The 23,280-nt window shown below is 35.8% G+C and overlaps 1 protein-coding gene across 2 annotated transcripts in view; it reads left to right on the plus strand.

The window, feature by feature from the left end:
* The first annotated feature begins 856 nt into the window (after positions 1-856).
* The window catches only part of LOC149801567 (TP53-binding protein 1-like), a 78,706-nt gene continuing 56,282 nt past the window's right edge, over positions 857-23,280 (plus strand). For both annotated transcript variants that reach the window (XM_089955789.1, XM_089955790.1), the window contains exons 1-6: positions 857-1,156; positions 8,428-8,605; positions 13,398-13,555; positions 18,023-18,074; positions 20,076-20,176; positions 20,845-20,920. In XM_089955789.1, coding sequence (XP_089811915.1) covers positions 877-1,156; positions 8,428-8,605; positions 13,398-13,555; positions 18,023-18,074; positions 20,076-20,176; positions 20,845-20,920 — 845 coding nt within the window. In that variant the 5' untranslated portion in view covers positions 857-876. The remainder of the gene's footprint in view (positions 1,157-8,427; positions 8,606-13,397; positions 13,556-18,022; positions 18,075-20,075; positions 20,177-20,844; positions 20,921-23,280) is intronic.

Below are 23,280 nucleotides of genomic sequence, written 5' to 3' on the forward strand. Positions count from 1 at the left end.
CAATTAATCTTGGAAATTTTATTAAAAGTTAAGTACTTTCTAAAACCTAATGCAGAATGGCAAGTTGCAACAAAAATGTGCCTCCCCACACCCCAAACTTTGTTTCCAATTTATAGCCACATTGCATAATCATTTGAGCATGAGTTCCTTGGTTATAGTGTTTAACATAAATAATCATGATTAATTGGACTTGCATCTGCAAAACCAGAATCTCTTCTCGAGATATTGTATAATTGATTGGGTTATTTATTTATCAGCAGAAGAAAGATTGGCTCAATGTGGAATACTTATGTGGTTTGACCCCATAGTCATAGTGTGGTATATAGCTATAGTTTGACCAAATTGATCTTTTTGTGACATATATATGGTTTGACCCCATTGGTCTCGATGTGGCATAGAGCTGTGGTTTGATCCTGTTTGTCTCACTGATTTACCAGTACATATGTCTAATTAAAATTCTTCTCTCAAGGGAGTCCGAGTATAACAACATTGTGTATATAAGTAGTCACTCAAAATAAAGCCTCTATGTTTGCTGTTACTTTTTTATAGTGTGATTTTGGTTGTAGATCCCATTAAATTGGTCACATTTTGTTTTATTCTTTCTTAATTTATTTCACTTTATTTCTGTCCTTGGCTCATGACAATCAGTTATAATGTAGTAAGGTCTCACACCATTAAATGCTACATTTTGAGGTCATAATGTGAAATCACAATGACCCTTATTGGAATATCTCTCAATATAAAGCTGTCTCACTTATAATGCAGGTCACTTCTTTGACACCTATGTACAGAGTAACACAGAGGTATTATTGTATATCCAGTCTTACAATTTTTAAATAAATTTTATAGGAAAAGGAGGAACCTCGAGCAGTGAAGATGACTTCACAGAGTGAAGTTGAGTTCATATCGCCATATCCTTCCCCATCTCGAAGTGTCAGCACATTGACCTCAGGTGACTTTGGTGACATCAGCAGCAGTAGTCATGGATCACAGTCACGCTCCATTAGCAGTGACAGTTCAAAAGCAAGCCTAATTCCCTCCAGCCAGGACCGGTCCAGTTTTGGCAGCCAGGAGCCATCAGATTCACATCACTTTGTGTCACCACAAGCTGTGGTCCGAACAAGGACTAGCGTCGCTCAAACACAGACTCCTGCAGGTATCTAGTTGACACCAGAATGGAGGGCAGAGCACCAGTTAGCATACGTATTGGCATATCTTATGCATATTTCTATATTGGCATATCTTATGCATATTTCTATGTCCAAGTTCTTGGGTTCTATCCAAAGTACACATACATAGTATGCACTCAGATATTTGAATATGTACAAATCGATTGTATTCTTTTGTATTTCATAATTGCAGTAGATGAAAATATTTTGAGAAATGACTTATCCATTGCACTAGGTCATGTTGAGTCACTTTTACAAACATTTTTGTCTGCCATTTTAAAAGTATCACAAATATGATGAATGAACTTAAATACATTTGAAATGATTTAGATTGGATTCTTACAGAAGAAGCCATTGAGAAAACCATTTAGATATGGACCAGTTCTCAAAGTTGAAAATATGGTTTGTTATTAGATGAGTGTACATCTACTAAAAACTACACTGAGATTTCTTTCTGAAAGCTCTGGATCATCAGCACCTATGGACAAAATAATCACATCTGTTATTGATAACAGTCTGAATTGAAATTTATTTAACTTATATGCATTGTGGAATACATGTCATGAGCACCTATGGGCAAAATATCCGATCTGTTATTGATAACAGTCTGAATTGAAATTTATTCAACTTACATGCATTGTGGAATACACACGTCATCAGCACCTGTGGACAAAATGATCAGATCTGTTATTGATAACAGTCTGACTTGTTTTTTATTTAACTTATATGCATTGTGGAATACACACATGGAATTTTTTCAGCTCATGTTATGAAGATAGACAAATAAGTACTTCAGAATAAGAACCAACATCAGACTAGTTAGGACACTCAAACTTATACACATACAGGTAGGCAAGCTTTAAAATAAAAGTTTAGAATGGTAGTCTGCTTGTTTTGCTCATCTTCAGACCCAGGTTCAATCAATGTAGTAGGTTGTTGTTGTTGTTAGGTTTAATGCCATTTTTCAGCACACAATAGGCTATACATGGCGGCCAGTAATAGTGGTGGAGGAAGAACCCGGGAAAACCCCGGAAAGAACCACCGACCCACGAGAAGCTACTGGAAAGCTTTCTCACATACCTGCATTGGCTGAATCCGAGACTTGAACCGGTGCAGACAGAGGTGAGATGGCAGTGATCGTAATGGAGAGCACTTTAGACCATTTGGCAACTCGGGGGTCCCTTGTAGTACGTACATACAAAGATGAATTGTTTACCACCGCTGGATTCAAGGGTATCCTCCACTGCAAAGATTGCCTTGCATCAACATCTGATCCAGCTAGAGTGTCTCGCACAAGACTGTGCCATCAACTTACAGCTTGTAATGTTTAATAATTTAGTTTGACAGTGTAAGCCTAAAAGGAGTGGGTAGGGGTTAGACGATTTATGTATGTGTTCTCTTTTTTTAAACATTATCACAGAAGGTAAATAATATACCGCATCAAGAAATATAGAGGATTGAGCAACAAGCTTAAGTTTATTTCGACTTCTTTCCTCATTAAGAATGATCTTTACATAGATGATGTTGATGAATGCATACTAGTGAATGAATTATTCAAAGAAATTGTGCTATTTTAATAGTATGAGATAGTAATGAACAAGCAGTGATTGCAAATCCATGCTGCTCATAGACAAGGTTTGGGGGAAAAAGGTTTTTGTGGGGAGGGGAATAATTTTAACTTCAGCTCCAATGGTGTATGTGGGATACATAAACATATGCACCAGGTGTCATACCAGGAAAGTGTGAGTAGATTTTTTTTAAAACATACTTGACAAATTTTGTAGCTTCTGTTGAGAATTTTTGGACTGAGCAGAATATCTGGCTAAGAAATATTATAAGAAGTTCAATAGTGCTGGACAATTAGAGTTTAAATGGATGTAAGCAAGTATGAATGTCACCAGGCACTGAACTTTTAAAGGAAGCATAAGTTTGTTGGTTTTATTTTTTAAAAATCTTTATAGTAAACTACAGGATTTACAGTTCTTTCTTTTTTAGTTAATTGACAATACTTTGACTAATTAATTATTATTGTAACATTTGCCATCAGAATCTTAAACCTTGCTGTTTTATTATAATATGAAGCGAATACATCTCATGGCAAAGAAAGCACTTGTTTTGTTTTAAATCCCCCATAAAGTGTGTAAATTGTATATTAGTAACAAAAATCTTGTCATAGCCAATCTACTGACCAAAAGTTTAAAATCAGCAGATTTTAAATCCTGGTTGTGTCACATTTATGAATAGGCCATCAGTTAATGAGCTACTGACTAGTCAAAGACTTGAAACTCAAATTTGTGCTAATATCTCACCTTGATAGTAATAGTCTTTATCTAGATTCCTATGTAAGTTATGAGTTATGGTCACTTCAAAAAGATCTAAGACTGCTACTTTATAACAAACTTAGTGTATCACTAATGAGTATTAATTCAATTAATGTAGAGCTGTGTTTAGTAGCCCTTGTGGTTTCATCAACTACATGATATAAATTTAACATATTCACAATACCATTTGTTTCTTCAATTGAGGGTTCAAACCTAGATCCAGCCATCAGATTTTCATTGTAGATAAAAGTTTCTGTCAGATTAAAAGTTCCTCAAATTTCGTATCAATAAGCCATTCATTGCAATGAAAGGGATTCCCATTTTGAAATACATAGTCACCTCATCCACATTTTGCTGTCTGTTGAGATAGATTGGTATTTGGAAATCCAGTTATTATAATATGCTCTGTTGGCATTAATTGATCTAACCACATCTCACTAATTGAAACAGTATTTTAATAAACAATATATGATGGTTTTTTATATTTTTATGTGTTTAGGCTCAAATAAACAGTAACAGAGAAAGAGTGAAAACAACAAGCTTTTTAAAATTTAACAAATAATTTCTTTTCCTGGAAAATTCTGTAAAAATGAAAAAAGGAGAATAACTTATGGTTTCAAGAATCAAATCCAAAAATAATCTAAGAATAATCTACGAATTAAATTGCAAAAGTCCTTGTATTAAATGTTCTAATAATTTCAAATTTGAATCCTGATGTAAAATCCAAGATGGATGACAATGACGTATGCTTTAGTCAGTACTGTGCTTATCTACGGTTTCTTGTAGAAATACAAAAAATAGCACTCCGGTGTTGGAAATCCAAATTAAATTTGTAAGCAGTGTCTTTCCAAAATTTCTGTGTGAGCACTCCTCAAAATATTTCCAGAGAATAAAGAATTAATCCTTTTGAAATCCAAATGATCTGAAGATAATTAACTCAAAATCTGGCAAGAACAAAGAAAACATCTTGATACCAAGTGTAAAAGCCCAAAAACTGAGAGAGAGATCTCTAAAACAAAGGTAATATTGATGCAATAAGATGCAATTTCAAAATTTCCCCCCAAGTTGCGAAAGCAGAGGGGGGGCTACGTGATTGTGTTTATATCGCGTACACAGAATGTGGCCTTGATTAGACCAATGATTTTCTCTAAGAAATAAAATAATAATAAAAAGTTTTTTTACATCTTAAATGTAATCTCATCATGACCTTGGAAACAACCAATAATTTTAAAATAAAATAGAACTTTTTTGTTTACTAATTTTGAATCAGAGTCAGAATTTAGATCAAACCTGGTGTTTATGAAAAGAATGATTCAGGTCAACAAGTTTTCTGGAAAAATATCATCTCCAGTGAATAAATTTACATTATAATAGCATGTAACAGAATAAAAAATTTAAAACTGACAAACAGTTAAATTAAAATAAATATATATTAAATCAGATATACATAACAATATTCAAACTTGAAATTGTGAATTAAAGAGTCCACATTAATTGTGTAAATTGAGAGCTGGGTAGAGAGAATAACAGATGGAAAAAGTAAATGAAAACAATATCATTTAAATGGAATGCATGAGAAGTTATAAAAAAGTAAAGGAAAATAGTGTAATTTATGTCACACTTTTAAAGAAAGTAAACAACTATTTGCTTACCTACTGCTTTTCGAGATTGTTTAGTCTAAGATTGTAGGTTAATATTTGACCTGGTTGTTGGGACAGACTTTGTTTTGACATGGTCATCCTAAGTTTAAAACTGTCCTCGGTTTCATCCAACTTTTTTCAAATACACACTTGACTCTGCTGTCATGGAATTCATGAAAAGGTACCATGCCCAGTCTAAGATTTTCATCATGTGATTTACTTGTTCTTTCAGCATGTGCTGGTAAAGTCTTATCAATAATTTTCATTGATTTACATATTTTACCCAGTTTGCTCGAGTGCTGGTAAGGTCCTCATCTTGTGATTTGCATGTTTTACCCAGTTTGCTTCAGTGCCAGACCTGCCAACTCTTATGATTTTGCCATAAGTCTTATGAAAATTACCCTTAAAATACGAACTTATGGCATACTAGCAAAAACTATGAAAAAATGATCATTGCCAAACATCCAGATAATTGGTTCATTCATGTTTTATTTGCATCTGGGTTTCGTCTTAGAATTACTGAAATTAGTCAGAAACAAGACTAACTTTACAGCAACACCCCAGACGATTTAAACTGCACATATATTTTCATGCAAAGCATCTGCATGATCAAACTGTTGAATTTTTAAAAATGGCTTCCAGAAAGGGAAAATAAACTTCCAGAAAAGTGCTCATAATCAACACAGAAGAAGGAATATTCAGATTCTTGTGAATAAAAGCTGGAAAGGACACAATTACATTTATTAGACATCACATACCAATTTGAGTATGTCTCATGGTGGGAAATATGATTGCCATCGTCATGTGAAATGGAAAAGAATTTCCAAAAATTATGTCAAGTTGAGAGATAGCAACAAGCCATTGAGCTGGATAGGGTTTGGAACTAGAGTTTGTGCAACTGTACTAGTGGTAGATAAAGTCTACGCTTACTTTACAAACATTTCAGTTGAACGGAATGTTTATCGTCGATGCATCAAACTTTTAATTACGTTTCCCAGCTTTACAATAACAGCTATTGATATTTTGTTACACCTTACTGAAAAATGGTCAATCTTACGGGAAAAAATCAACTGCCTTACTGAAACAGGCTCGTCAGGGTTGGCAGGTCTGGAGTGCTGGCAAGGTCCTTATCATGTGATTTATATATTTTACCCAGTTTGCTTGAGTGCTGGCAAGGTTCTTATGTAATTACATATTTTACTCTTTTGCTTGAGTGCAGGCAAGTTCCTCATCATGTGATTTATATATTTCACCCAGTTTGCTTAAGTGCAGGCAAGGTCCTCATCATGTGATTTATATATTTTACCCAGTTTGCTTGAGTGCTGGCTAGGTCCCCATGTAATTACTTATTTTAATGTTTTGCTTGAGTGCAGGCAAGGTCCTCATCATGTGATTTATATATTTAACCCAGTTTGCTTAAGTGCAGGCAAGGTCCCTATCATGTGATTTATTTAGTTTACCCAGTTTGCTTGAGTGCTTGCAAGGTTCTCATGTAATCACATATTTTACTCTTTTGCTTGAGTGCAGGCAAGGTCCTCATCATATGATTTATATATTTTACCCAGTTTGCTTAAGTGCTGGTAAGGTCTTCAAGTGCTTTACATGTCTTACCCAGTTTCTTGAGTGCAGGTAAGGTCTTCAAGTGATTTACATGTTTTACCCAGTTTCTTGAGTGCTGGTAAGGTCTTCAAGTGCTTTACATGTCTTACCCAGTTTCTTGAAGGCTGGTAAGGTCTTCAAGTGATTTACATGTTTTACCCAGTTTCTTGAGTGCTGGTAAGGTCTTCAAGTGATTTACATGTTTTACCCAGTTTCTTGAGTGCTGGTAAGGTCTTCAAGTGCTTTACATGTCTTACCCAGTTTCTTGAGTGCTGGTAAGGTCTTAAAGTGATTTACATGTTTTACCCAGTTTGCTTGAGTGATGATGAGGTATTCAAGTGGTTTACATGTTTTATCCAGTTTGCTTGAGTGATGATGAGGCCTTCATTAATGTTCATTTTTCTTTTGGAGGTGTTCTTACCTGTAGTCATATTCCATACATTCAAAGACTTCAGTATGTAGATTCTTTCTCATCTTCAACATCTGAATGTTTTATTGCGCAGAATACATTTTACAATAATGAAACTAGATTTGGACATTAATGTATCTCCCATACTAAGGATTCTACACACTGCTGAGGGGTATATTGTTTCAGTCTCAGCAGCCAAGTCTAGAATAATTGCATCTGTGTTTTCACCCTATTGTTTTAGGATTCCACTGCTTTTGATTTTATTCCATCTGCTGTACATTTCTAGCTTTTCAGTTCTGAATTCCATTTGTGATTCAACCAACTTTAGCTTGATTTCAAGAGGACTGACTTTTCTATCTTATTTAATTGCTTTTGTAAGTCAGCTTTCTTTCTATCACTCTTTTTGATTACCACAGCACCATTGGCAACAATTTGTTTCAGGACCTGAGGATTTCGAAAAGTTATGATAAGGTAACTTGCCAGCTTGCTGATCAGGTTCTGGGTGGATTCCAACATGTTTTATTATTACGTCCAAAGCTGAGTTGTTTTCAGTACCAAAATATTCAAAGTCACTCAAAGTAGTATTGATGTCCTCAGAATTTTCAGCTGCTATGATGTTGACAGAGACTGGATGTCACACAACCACCAGTCATATTTCTTTTCTTTTACTTTTTGATTATTTTTTATTTTTTAAATCTATTTTGTCTCACTGCAACTGCAGATCAGGTTGTATGTTGTTTGCAGTTGGACTTGACTATAAACAAATGGATATGGTTCTAGACAGTACACAATCTTAACAACTATACATAGCTGGTATCATCATTATTGATGACAAATGAAGTCGCTTTCCAGATGAAATTGTCAGCCTGTTGGGTGAGACCTCTCAGCCATGTTGCTGATATATGCTTTCTTGATGTTGAATATGTGATTCGACACTAAGTATTAAATATATGTCACTGTGGTCTACTTTTCTTGCCATAATGACTGTGTTATTCTTATTGTGAAGATCTTTACTTGTTTATTCCTGCTATATTGTTCTGAAACTTTGTAACTGCATGTGTCAATTATTTTCACCAAAAACATTATTTTTTTCTCAATTTTCTGTCCTCAGAGAGCTGTATTTTTTGTATATTTAGAGTCTTGTCCTGAGAAACAAACTTTATCGACATTACATTGTGTACTTAATGTTGGGTACAAAATTATAGCTTCATTTATCATCATTATTTTTCTATGTTTGAAATAAAACATAAACTTTTTACCGAAGCTCATGTTTTCTTTTCTTTTATCAGAATCCAAGGAGAAAGAAGATCAGCATGTAGAGCCAGTCACACCCAATAAACCTTATACTGAGGCCAGAGCAGTTGTCGACAATCCCCTCTCTGATGTGGAGCACTCAGCCTCAGGAACTCCACAGGAGGTTTCCACTATTAACAAGACTGGCAGTTGCAATCACACACGCACATTCAGGTGTGTTAAACATTCATGCTGTAACTTGTCTATAAATGACACTTAGTGGGCAGATTGACTGAATGACTGAATGGTGTTTAATGCTACAGCAGTACATAAGACTGTTAATAGACGTAAGGGAGGACTATTGCCTCAGCCCCATTAGAATGGCTGTAAGCCACAAATTGGCTGTCACCGCAGAACAGCTGTCATCCTTGTTGGAATAGGGTCTTAGGTCAGATGAGCTCCCTTCCCCCCTTCAAAAAATCTGTACTCAGTTTTTAAAAGTCAGCATACCAGTCCACACATTACCATGTTGAATGTCATTCTGATAACTAATAGAGAAATTGGAAAGGGAAGTTTGGCCTGATGGTTTTTTAAGATGAAATTTTATCGATAAGGTACTCTAGGAAAGCGCAAAATTTACTTATCATCACAGTGTCCACATTTGGTAATCCCTTGGATTTAAGAGAATGCTGTGTGTTTAAACGGCATTTTGTAATGTGCATATGCAAGCATCCTTATGCACATTGAAATACCTCACTTGCTCTGTGCTCATGAACAGAAAGATCCTATAGTAGTTTCATTTTATATTGACTTTTTTTTCCCACTTTATAGATTAAAACCAAAGTGTATAATTTGTTTTAAGAGACCCATGTATATTTTTCATAGTTGTGCATTTGTCAAATTCATCTAGACACTTGAACTCTTCTTAAGAGATTGAGTTGTCACATAGCAGATCTGCCAACTCTTACAATTTTGCTGTAAGTCTTACGAAAATTACCCTGAAAATACAGACTTAGTCTTTCTAGCAAAAATTAATTACGGAAAAATTATCGTTGCCAAAAAGTCTGGATAATCGGTTGATCCGTGTTTTATTTGGATCCGGGTTTCATCTTAGAATTAGTGAAATTAGTCAGGGAACCATGCTAACTTTACAGCAGCACCCAGATGCTTTAAACTGCACCAATTTGTTCATGTGAAGCATCTGCGTGATCAAACGGTTGATTATAGAATTGTTAAAAGTGGCGTCCAGAAAGCGATGCAAGTCTAAGATGAAATGGAAAATAAGCTTCTAGAAAAGTGTTAATAATCAAATCAAAAGAATAAAAAGGAGTATTCAGATTCTTGTGAATAAAAGCTTGAAAGGACACAATTACGTTTATTGGACACCACGTGCCAATTTGTGTATGTCTCGTGGCAGGAGATATGATTGCCATCATCATGTGAGATGGAAAAGAATTTTCAAGAATTATGTCAATTTCAGAGGTAGCAACAAGCCATTGAGCTGCATAGGGTTTGGAACTAGAGTTTATGCAATTGTACTAGTGTTAAATAAAGTCAACACATACTTTACAAACTTTTCAGTTGAACATAACGTTTATTGTCGATGCGTCAAATTTTTAATTACATTTCCCAGCTTTATAATAGCAGTTAATGATATTTTGTTACACCTTACTGAAAACTGGTCAAACTTACGGAAAAAAAATCAACTGCCTTACTGAGATGGATTCGTTAAGGTTGGCAGGTCCGACATAGCGCTTAGATGTCTTGTCTGCAAAAGTGTTGAACTTCATTTTGGCCAGGACACTGATTTCATTGTGCTTTTCAGCCTTCATGGATAGTCACTGGCTGATCAAATTTCCAGCCATGTAATTCAGACAATACTTAAGGCTGTGATTTCAAGGGTGATTGTAAAGAGGGCTGCAGTGGTTGTTAACAGTAGTGCTCTCCAGAGACGCAGCCAAGCATACCAATATTCAACCTTAGCCCATAGTGAGGTTTCTTTTTTAGGCAAAAATCTTGTGGATATGGTATTTTTTAATATAGTGACATTATAATTCCTCATTGAGCAGCAAGATATAAAACCTTAATTAATTTGGAGGAAGGGAGGTTAGCTTCCCTGCAGACACGCATCTCTAAGGGGGCATGGGCCAGTTTTCATGTACAAATTTAATGCTGCAATCAGTGACCTATTATAAAAAATCATAACAAAATCAAATACACAAGTGAGGTCAAAAAGGTTCGTATTTTTGGATACCTATATTAAAACAAAGCATAAGAATATTATCCACTTGACCAAAGAAATCAATGGGCAGTTCATAGCAGAAGTTTATGCACCCCAACCCCAAATTTCTACCTTCAATTTTCATGTCCGAAGGTCATTTTTGACACCATGTGATTGATACTCTTAGTGCAAACACAAGCCCTTATTCTAGATGACAATTCTGAAAAACAGTGTGTACTAAACAGACTGATATAATTGAAAATAGTTGTCATCCAAGCCGTTTTTGAGATATTCTACTTGCCCCAAACCCATGTGTTTACTGCTATGGGAGGCTAGCTCTTCTTCCCAGCAAACTATTGGTATTTCACTGTCAAGATATTGCAGAGTTGCTATGGAAGGTATACATGTCTGACATCAAGTTCAAGTACAACACAAGCCCGAAACACCTAGTTCACAAATATATCCTTATCTTTAAATAGTAAACAATAATAGCTGAAAAAGTCACACCATAGCTAAGTTAAGAAATTTACGAAACTGTACCCGACCTAACTAGATGGCAACAATAGCAAAGACTGTGTCAGTTTGGCTACATATCACCAGGTTAGGAAATAACATTGTCTTCAGTAATATCCCTGTCAACAAAAAGTCACCAATACCGTGCCTTCTGCCTGCAAGTGACTGAATATGGTGATATAGCAGAGCACATCTTTTTCAAATATAACTGTTTTATCTGCTGATGTGAGTGTGTGATTTGGATTTTAATAAAAAATTTTTTTTAATTCAGTCATATTGCTACTGTGTCTGCAGTGTGGCAGTTTATATTGATGTCTAGCACTGGTGAATAATGCCCCAGACTTGTGACATCATTTCCCACCCAGTCACATTATCCTAACACCAGTTTGACCAGTCCTAATACAAACCCTCTTAATGCTGAGCACCAGTCAAGGTAGCTGCTAGTAACATTCCATTCTTATAAGACTTTTTTTATGACTCAGCTGGGTATCTACTGATGAGATGAGAGATAGAGGGCCCTACATACCTGGAAGGAAGGTCGGTTAGCAAGTACCTTATGCTTCCAATAAATTTCATGTTGTCATTGTGGTAGCAATCATATCCAAAACAAATTGAGGGCAGTATATTTGGATATTTGAAATTACAGTTTACCCTAACTGCTGATGAGTTGGCTTAGGATTTTCATTTGAACAATATTTTCTTTGGATATGGTGTTTTTTTACTGAGAAAATAGTTTAGTTGAAGCAAATCTTAGAAAATGTATGCTTTCTTTGTAAACTTTGTGGAGTTTTCATTTTCCACATTCTAGCTGCCATTCTTATATTGAGTTTTCATTTTCCAACTTTGATCACAATTTTTTAAAGATAAGAAAGTAGTACTATGCCTTTTCTATAAGAAAACAAAAATGAGATGCACACCTGCCTCCAAATTATAAGTAAATATGCAAGTCATCATGGTGTACTTAATTGAGGCAGCAACATACTAAGAAACAACATGCAAGAGTCATAAAATATATTTAATTGGGAATGTTATATTTATATTTGATGATAAATAATTTATACTTGATCCACAACAATGATTTAAAAGTAAAAGAAAGCAAGTTTTGATAGTTCATATTTAGGATTTACCAATGATAAATTTTTAAACTGCTTATCTTGTTAACAGCATCTATGCCAGAAAGTCATCACAGATGGTCTCCATCACAGCACTGGCAAATGTTCCAAATAAACTTTGGGGCCCCGAGTGGCCGAGTGGTCTAAAGTGCTATCCATCACGGATCACTGCCATCTCACCTATGTCTGCGTGGGCTCAAGTCTCGGGCTCGGCCAGTGTGGATATGTGAGAAAGCTTGCCGGTAGCTTCTCGTGGGTCGGTGGTTCTTTCCGGGGTTTTCCCTGGTTCTTCCTCCACCATTAATACTGGCCGCCATGTATAGCCTATCTTGTGCTGAAAAATGGCGTTAAGCCCCATAACAAGAACCAAATAAACTTTAAAGTCTGATACAATGTATGACAGATCTGTTTGTAAACTTACATACTTACCCAGTTGTGATCTTGATACCTTGTATACAGATCAGCAGTACACAAGCTTAAAACTTAATTTCTTTGGCCTTAAGGCATATTAGCGTATACATCTGGACTTGCTAGCATGATTATCTAACAATGGATGTGTTATATTAAATCAGTTATAAAAAGTGAAATAGTGTTTTATAATCCCAAACTAATTGACAACATACTGAAATGAAATTGAAACCTCACTTTAGGACAAATGTTAGAATATTATCCAGCTTTGTGATGCCTTACATCCTGAAGATACACTGGCTTACTTCCCTGCACTGATTTACATGATTCTGTGGCAAGAGAAAGTTCCCTGGCCTTTCAAAAAAAGCATTGATATACAGGATTTTCAGGCAAGAGAAAGTTTCCTCCTGGCCTTTCAAATTTGCACCAGTGATGCTGATTCATTGTCGAATGTGTCTGTAATCACTGAAACAATACAAAACCTTTAATGTCAGAAAGCTTATTACTGTACTAATCAATATTACTTGCCCAAATACTGTTCAATTTGGTTGTTAGGTGTATTTCATCAGGGTGAGCCATCTTAGTCCCCCTCATGCCTCTTGTTTTTGCAGGTGTTATTCCTTCATTCAGGTTTCCTTTTCTGTCATGATAAAGTGCTGTATGAACTGGTAACTGAATTGCAGTTTTCTGCCACATGAAATTTTCCATGATTGTTCTAGTGCAGTGTAATCTACTGACTGGTTTAAATATATTTCAATGTTCTATTTTCTAGTGGGGAAGTTTCCAAAGCTTCAGACTCTCTGTTCAGCCCATCAGATAAATCAGATTCCACTGCTGACAAGTCTTCCCCCAGCTCCACAGGAAAGGGGGAGGTCACCAAGCCACAGCCAGAACCCTCAACAACCAGTGCTGCTGTCGATACATCTGCAGGTTATATTCCATCAGTCTTGGTTTTAACTTGTCATACATACGTACATATGATATGTAATATACAGATTGTCCAAACTTAACAAAAATTTGTTGCAATATAAATTGTGTGCTAAATTGTGATAAATTTTATACTATTGTATTGTTATGATGACTTTATTGATGAAGATCAACACAGAATTTCTTTTTGTTTTTTACTGATAAACTGCGAAAGAAGCTTGCCCCGCTGCTTTGTTACTTATGCCCCCACGGCTTGCATGAGCTACATCATGATTTGGTCCTACTCTATGTCCTAATGTGATAAAAACCACTAGACATGGACAAATGAAGTGTTGTTGGCATGATTCTCTTTATATTTAGATAACATTGTTAGATTTTCATACTACATGTAAAACATTTGTAAATTTTTAATATTTGTTTTTTTAAATAGCAGTAACACATTACCTGCTATTATTGCATTGTTATATTTTTTCCTTGTACTAGTGCCTAGAACAAGAAGATTATTCCCCCCCCCCATTGGTAATTGATGGTTTAGAACCAAAAATAACACGATCCAGCCTGATACCCGTTGTCAGCTTCTAGTGGTTGGAATGCAGATCTCATATGTCTCTTTGGTGCTCAATGTTTCAATCACTTAAGTCATCCTATGGCAGTCATACTGTCAGTTCTGTTCTTTATGTCTTCCATTTGTTTTTTCTTCCCAGTCCTTGCATAATCTGCATGTATCAGTGTCCATTTTCATTAAATTTGAGGGTTTAGATTATCTTGCTAGTGAAGTGCTATTTCATTTTTTATCCCTCTATTATAACTGGTGTTATGGTAAGTATTATCTACCCAAATCTTGATCTGGGTCATTGTTCATTTCTTATATTTTCTTTCAGCATTCAGTGTGCCTTAATGTTTGGGTAAATGCAGTTATAACAAGGTTGCATGGGACACCACTCCATCTGCTTAGCATATACTGCATGTGTATGCATGAACAGTTTTTCTATTAGTTGTCTTTGATCTGATGATATATGCAACTTAGCCAAAAGTCACCATGCACCAAAAGAACGGACTTGCTTGTCTGTGTTCATCACTAGATTACCCCCACCATTCCCAGATGAGGTTTATGGCTCTTCCTAATTTATGGAAGTTCCCAGCTCCCATATAAAATGGGTCAGTGACTCTTTCCAGGCTACAGAAATTGCCCACTTCCAAAAGGGTGGGATTACTGACAAATTGAAGTTGTCAGGTCCAGCAATGGATGGATCCTTGGCACTTACCACTTGAAGGAAGTCACCAGCACCCAGTGGCAAGTCCCACTTTCCTGACACAAGGAAAGTGCTATCTTCTTTGCACACAAGTAAATCTGTGTTTAAATTGATCTTGTTCTTTGAAATCAGGTAAACTAAACAGAGATTCATACTAAGGTCTAAATTGTCCAGAGAATTGTCATTGGACACCAGGCACTGGGTAGTGTGTCAGGTGACAGTCAAGTGTATGTCATGGTAACCAGAGAATGTTTCAAGTGACAGTCATATAAAGTCTATCACAGTGGTCAGCAGGCACCAAGCACTGTTCACAGGTTACTGCTCATTCACTGTTTCCTTTCAGTCCTTGTGGAGCACAGCAAAAGCCTTTTGACGTGGAAATGTTATTAAGAGTGTTAATTCCAACAGTGGCATTCCAAGACTTGCGGGATCAGCAATACCAGTCCAAGGATACGGTACCATGTCTGTTTAAGATATTGAAGAAATGCCTCCATTCCAGAAGATTGATGCTCCCCTTCTTAAACATTCTGAACAGGAACTAACAGAACCATAAAACTCAGTTAAAAACTCCTTTCCACCCATCTGTCTCATGATGTCTCATGATGAGGTGGCCAGAGGGGCCAGGGAGAAGACTACGAGCCCCTCCATCCCAAGGAGTCATACATTTTCCTGCCAAGTTCCTCTCTTCTTAGCATTCTAGTAGTGCAGATTAATCCTTTTTTCAGAGGCTTGTTCTGGATTCAGAGTACATGTGTGGATCTGTTCTACTATAAAAGAGGAGTACCAGCTTAACTTCTAGGACCATCCACCACTTTCAAGGACCACCATTTTGTTCCACCAGTTCCAACTGGTATCTCTTAGTGAAGAAGTTTAATCCCTTCTAAGGAAGAGCATAGCAGAGTGGCTGATGAACATCCAAAGTTCTGGATTTTATTTCAAGATCTTCCTGCTTTAAACAAAAACTGAGAATTTGTGATCCATCTTTACCCACTGAACAAGTTTCTTTTAGAAGAGTGTTTCAGGCTGAAGACATCTGCCTCAGTCAGGAATGCCATCAGATTGAATGGCTTAGTGGTCCCCAAAGATGACCAGGATGTGTATCAGCACATCCTCATCTTCCTAGCCTACAGAAAATTCCTGAAGTTTGTCTTGAACAGGAAATCTTTTAATTTTGGGCTCTTCCTTTTGGTGTAGTTTCTATTTCCAGAGCCTTCACCAGGATGTTGGGTGTAATAGCAACTCATTTAAGGCACTAACGGGGCCCTGTGCTACAGTTCTTTGATGTCTGGTTGATGCAGAACATCCTCAGATGTGCCCTTTTTGAAGGATCTGCCTGTCCATGACTTGTCTAGGCCTGATCCTCAGTCAGGAGTAGTCAGATCTGATCCCCTCTCAGAATTCATTTTACATTGGGATGAATGTTCTCATCTTCAAGGAACAGTCCAAGTTCCTCACATCAGAATCTCACAAATTCTTGCCTTCTTAGCAGAGATGGATGAGAGGACTTCTTTCTGTGCTGGCCTCTGCCACTATCTCTTGGAAACTAAATGTGAGAATAGACTTAGTTCTACTGGGATGATTTCATATGCAACCCCTCCAGTTCTTGATTCTAGTAAGCTGGAGGCTTCACAAGGACTTCCAATCTGCTTGGATCTCTTTAGGTTTCAGATTTCATCACCATCTTTGTTGATGGAAAATTGTTTCAGGTTTCTAATTGGAGTTGTGATTCACACACTGGAACATCACTCCTTCGTTTACATTGATGCTGCAGAATCAGGCATGGTTTTTCACATAAAACCCAAGAGGGCAATGTGGAAAGCCAGTAGCCATGGGAAGAATCTTCCTTTCACATTAACAGTCTAGAAATACAGGGTGTTTTTCTAACAACAGAAGGGTGCATAGACCAAATACATGCCTACCAGCTACTCAGACAATGTTGTTTTTTTTTTTGAGACTCTGAACGTGTGTTTTGAGGTAAGGGAGGCAACTAGTGCATACATGAGAACCATGAGGATGTGTCCAACATGCAATGGCCATGTTTGTTATTATATAACACACCTATGTTGGGGAGTTTGGCAGTAAAATTTTGTGTTTTATTTGTGACACATTGTGTTCTATGCACAACAAACATCACTGTCATCGTCGCTATGGATAACATTGTTTATGGTATAGATGAGATATCATCTCCTGCCCCTTAATGTTGGTGGAAGTCTAGAACCTCCTCCATTGGACACCTTTGAGAGATCATCCCTGGAGTATGCCACATTCTGACCAAGAAACATCATTTGGTTGGAAAGCCTAACCAGTTGATGGGCAAGCAGTCCTCATGGAATGTTCTCTGCACCAGTCAGTCACATAGACCTCCTGTGGACCTGGTGATTATGGTTCAGCAGTCTCAGCCTGTTCGTCAATTATTCCAGAGAATTGTCACTGATGAGTCATCTAATGTTGCAGTACAAATGATCCTGCACAACACTCTCCAATTCTTTACTATTAAGAACTGTCCTCCCTAATACCATTAAGTGGTTGAAAGTTTTTGTAGAACCTTTGCTGATGATATGTAATCACCTTCTATTGAAAGTTCTCATAGTTCATGAAGATGAGATGTGTAATATCTTCTAATTAAAATTGTTATACAGTCATAGCAGGTGACAAGACCTTGTTAAACCTTTTGTAGAGTCTTATCAGGAGATGAGACATATATAATCACCTTTCGAGTTTTGGTAGGGTCTTCACAGGTAAGAATCTAGTACAAGTTTATGCCAGCAAGAGTTATCTTCATCAGTGTTGTTGTACTTGTATAGTCCACAAACAGCATACTGGCACAAATTGTCTTACGGAACCCTTGTCAAAATGGTTTTAGGCTCCTTTTTGTCATTTTAGTTGTCATCAGACATTGCGACATTTTAGTTGTCATCAGGCCTTGTGACATTAGTTGTCATCAGGCCTTGTGACATTTTTTTGTGTCATCAGACCTTGTGACATTTTATTTGTCATCAGACCTTGTGACATTTTAGTTGTCATCAGACCTTGTGACATTTTAGTTGTCATCAGACCTAATGATAATTTAGTTGTCATCAGACCTTGTGACATTTTAGTTGTCATCAGACCTTGTGACATTTTAGTTGTCATCCCTTTGTTAGCGTATGTAGTGGTGATGCATTATTTTAATCCTGTCTTAGTTTTTCTCATTCAACTGGTGTATGATTACTTTCAGAGAAGGCTGCAGCAGAATTGAGAAGCAGGAAGTCAGGGAGTGGTGAAACAAGGTTTGTAAATAAGTTTTTTTTTATGAATAGAAAGGTAGTTTTTCTCATTGTATTCTGATGCTGTACCCTTTCCTTATTAAAATATTACCATGTTGCTAATGGCTTTATTATAATTGGCTGTTTGCACACAAAATAAAAAATAGGTTCATGCTTAGTTATTTTAATGTAATTCATTTTGAGGCCCATTATTACAAAGAAAGTGTCGAGTCTGTTGCATCATGGTTACAAATTGTAAAAGTATGAAAATTAAAAGATTTATCACTTACATAACTTGAATTATATGTATAAAATTGGCATACGTGTTTTGCAGTTTTCAAATTCAAGTTTGAGAATTGTTATTTGCTATCAGCATTTCTATATACATGTAATATAGAAGTTGTTAATGAAATGAACAGCCATTGATAACGATTACCCAGCTCTAATAATAGTAACCATGCCCTTACTTGAGCTGAGTTGGTGACAGGGAATGCAAAATCTCTTGTGTTATATTCCTTGTTAAAAAGTGTTTTATTATTAGAATAAATTATGTAGTTTTGTAAAATTGAAGAATTCCTATAGTTATTTGGGTGAAAAAGCTTCACCCATTTGAGTTATTATTAGCTATATGTACTTAAAGACTTGGAAAGTTGATTGAAGACAGCAGTGTATAAATGGGTCCTTGTTTTGTCCTTCCATTTATCAATTAGGTCCTTCTGGCACAATCTCATCAGCACAGTGAGTCTTATGGTTTTTGATGGATTGATACAAATCTTTGTGAACATGATGGTCACATCAGGATGCATGAATTGACAAATCACTCTGCTCCAACAATTATTTTCAGAGTTGTTTCTCTTTTTTCTTATAATATGACTTAATATCTTTAGTTGACAGATAGTTCCACTGATTTTGATTGATATTTATCATGAAAGTTGGTATTATGGTCATCAACTGAATAGGTACTTATTGTCAAATCAGTTTGCTTCTACAGGTTTTGATAGAGTTATTGCCATTTTGCCTTGCAGCTTAATGCAGTGTATGATAGAGTCCCATTAGTGCATCTGAACTAGTCCCACAGTTTCTGATGGATTGCTGTAAAGCATGAATATTACGTTCAACGCCTCAACATATACATATTGACAGTACACTTTGCTCATGCAATTTTTGTTAGAGTTATTGCCCTTCTTGTCTTTTAGCTTAATGCAGTACATGATACACTGTTGTTAGTGGAAGTAGAGTGGATTGTCAGGAAAGTTAGTAAATATTATGTATCATCATGAGACGATGCACTTGTCTTGAAATGACATTGCTTCTACAAGTTTTTGTTTAGAGCTGTATGTAGTGTAAGACAGTACTTTGTGAATGCAACTTGTCTTGCAGTTTTATATAGATCACTGAAACATAATGCATATTATTGTCATTATTTGAAAGCACTCATATTGACAAATTTTTGTGCTCTCTTGATTTTCTAAGAATTATTTCCCTTTGTGACATAATAGCTGTATGCAGTGTATGACTGAATTTTGTTAGAGTTATTGACCTTTGCTGGATGCAGCATATGTCAGAATTTTATGAATGCAACTGCTCTTGCATTTTTTAGTGAACTGCTGTGAAAATTAATATATATTATGGTCATCATTGGAAGATATTAATGAGTTCAAATCATTATACTCTATTGTCTCTATTGTCTTTTGATGTCTAGATTCATCTGCTTTATGGGGTAGATGTTGTTTAAGATTGAGATGGGCATATTTACATCATTTTGTAAGCTTGTTTTCTAAAAATATTTTTGACTTTTAGCAAGTTTTCACAGTGTATATTAACCACATTTGATTGCTCTGGTGTTAGTTTATGGTTGTCTTTGAGGTGGAGAAAAATAAAGAACCCAGCTAAACCATGTTACAAGATATAAGCTCATATAGGATTAACTGTTTACCCATATAAAAGTTGGAACTGGGGATAAAACATTGGATGAGTGTTACCCATCTACAAGACTTCTATATCTGTTGATCTATTTTTCTGCAGCCCAGAAATACCATACCAAGACAAGGTGGTCTGTTCCCCTATATCAGATATTGAGTCTCCTACCACAGCATCCAGAACTATTAAAAGTTCTGATCAGCCAGGTAGGTAATACTCCAATACAGCATCCAGGACTTTTAAAAGTTCTAATCAACCAGGTAGGTAATATTGAGTCCCCAACATAGCATTGAGGACTGTTAAAAGCTGTAATTAACCAGGTAGGCAATATTGAGTCCCCTAACACAGTGTCCAAGACTTTTAAAACCGCTAATCAACCAGTTAGGTAATATTGAGTCCCACAACAGTGGTCACCTGCCTTTTTGGCCAGAATTCCATTGCACCGTTGTTTTGTGTTCAAAAGTACCCCTTAAGGATGGCCACCACATTATATTATGATGATCATAATATCTGTACCCTTTCTTTATTTTCACTTGAAATTTAGGTTTTTAGGTAATTAAATACATGTTATTATGTAATTAAATTTTAAAGGGTTCACATTTGAAAATGAAGTTGTTAGATTAAATATGCAGTTTGGAAGAACAAGAACCATTGGTTCTCATAAACCTGTGAGGTTAAAATTTATTTTTAACATGATTCCATACCTGTAGGAATTTGATATTACTCTCTCAATCTCAATTGATCTCTTGAAAATTGAATAGTGCAGCTTTCAAAACTTGCAACCTAGACATGATCCAAATTTTTCATAGTTACAATAAGAAATGGATAATTTGGGATTTTTCTTTTTTGTTAATATGCACATCTCATATTTCAGGGTCAAATGTGTTTGCAAAGTGGAAGGATGGATTCTTTTATCCTGGAAAAATAGTCAGCACAGATAGATACAACAGGTATATTTATTGGGCTCCCACTTGATTTTTACCAGATAAATTTACTGGAAATAGGATACATTTGTATTTCAGCTTTGCATTGATGAAACCTTAGCAGAGCTGATTTTTAGTCATTTAAATAAGTATTTAGATGAATTGTGGTCCATGATTGTCCACAACTCCTAAGTTTTGTTTCCAGAGCATAACTTTAGAGTTATTTTATTGATAAAGCCTTGGATACATTTGAATTCCAGTGTAACACTTATTTACTGGAATCATTACAGCCCTGCATCTGAATAGTAATCACATTTTCTCAATTGGTCCATTTGTTTATACTTTTTGTGATCATCCATCATATCTTTGCAGCCCTTATGCCTAATTGGGTGCTATTTGATAAGCAACTTGCAGATTGTATGTAGATATGCCCATGAAGATATGTTGTCATTTACGGTTCAATTTAGATGGAATTAATTGTTCTTTTTTCATTGATATTACATCTTCACTACAGCGGTGCACACAGCTTGGCTCAGGAACCAAGGCTGTCAGAGCTCTGTTATATATTATGATGCAGTTTGATGTGTACATTGCTGTTCCAGATTATGGGTTTAAACTACATATCTTCACATATATGTTTATTGTAACTGGTATTTCTCATTCAGTAGAGACAGTTTAATATGAACATTGTGTTGCATTTTGGGTTTAGTCTTGTATCTAAGAATCATGGTCTCCTGAATTCTGAGCTTGCAGATTTTGGTTTCTGCGGGTAACTTCACCAAAATTTGTTTTGGTTTCAGGCAGAATTTGGGCAGTTCCTTGAGATTGTTGACACCTTGATTAAGTTTCATTTGTCATGCTACATCATTTATGTGGGTTATGGCTACTGATTGCTCATCCTTTTACCTTTGATTTCTGCAACTTAATTTTTCAAAGCTTTTGTCGGATTTCAGCCAACTTTGGAATGCAGGTTTTCATTGATGAGACTTTGAATAATTCATTTCAAGAGTTCCACATTTTCATTTTGAACAGTTATGGCCCCTGATTGCCTGACCTCCATACTCTTACATTTTAGTTTGTATTATTTATGCACCTGATAATCATGTTCAGATTTCAGCAATCCACATCATCATTTAGAAGAATTACTGTCCCCAGACTTTCCAACAAAGTTTGTATTATGTAAGACTCTGTGGAGCATATTGTGAATAGTAAGCCCCATTGGTACTATTTGCCTCCAATTTCCTGTATTCCCAACTTTGGTTTCCTTAACTTTATTGTGGATTGTAGGATTTCAATCAGATTTGGTATCCTGCTTTAGATTGGTGAGGTCTTCAATGAATTTGATTCCCAGTATTCCATAAATGTAATTTATAGAAGTAATGACCATTTTCCTCCCATATTTTGTTTTGACAACATAACTTTACTGAGGAATGTTTTGGAACATTCCTTTTAACCCAAACGTATCATAGCTGTACTTGGTATATTGTTACACAAACATATCATAATTGTATTTGGTATAATGTTTCTTCTTCGAGTATAATTACCCAATCATAATACCTTAGGAGTACTACCACTACATCGCAAATCCATCCCTACCAGATACTGCTTTTAGCTAAAGTTATTACTTTTGCTCATGCAACACAGCACACTCTTTTCATCAAGAGACCTCGCTATCCATTTTCTTTTTGGAAGTACACCTACAGTTGGAGAAGTCCTTTCACTTCAAGGAAAGTATACTCCATCTCAGTTTTTAACTTTTCTCTCACTTTTGCAGACACTTGTTAATTGTTGGCATGTATGTATGTATGTGTGTGTGTGTGTGTGTGTGTATATATATATATATATATATATATATATATATATATATATATATATATATATATATATATGTATGTATGTATGTATGTGTGTGTGTGTATGTATATATATATATATATATATATATATATATATATATATATATATATATATATATATATATATATATATATATATATATATATATATATATATATAGTCTTTTTTTTAGAGCTTTTCGTTACTTGCAAGGGCAACCTTTATATCCCCACTGGATAGGTCCAGGCTGCATTAATTATATGTGCAAGTCACTTATGCTTTCAGAACTCGTTTTTTGTCTGTATAAATTCTTTTTTCTGGTACATACAGATAGACGTTCTTTGCACTGCATTTTTAGCATCTGCCTCAAATGCAGGAGGTCGTGGGTTTGATCACCCAGCCAAGTCATACCAAAGACTTATAAAAATGGTACTAACAGCTGCCTCACTTGGCGCTCAGCATTAAGAGGTTAGTGTTAGGACTGGTCAGCATGGTGTCAGGATAATGTGACTGGGTGGGACATCATGCTACATGTCTGCGGCATGATGCCC

Source organism: Sinohyriopsis cumingii, chromosome 4 (genome assembly GCF_028554795.1).
Source record: "Sinohyriopsis cumingii isolate HCF-2022 chromosome 4, ASM2855479v2, whole genome shotgun sequence".
NCBI classification, from domain to species: domain Eukaryota; kingdom Metazoa; phylum Mollusca; class Bivalvia; order Unionida; family Unionidae; genus Sinohyriopsis; species Sinohyriopsis cumingii.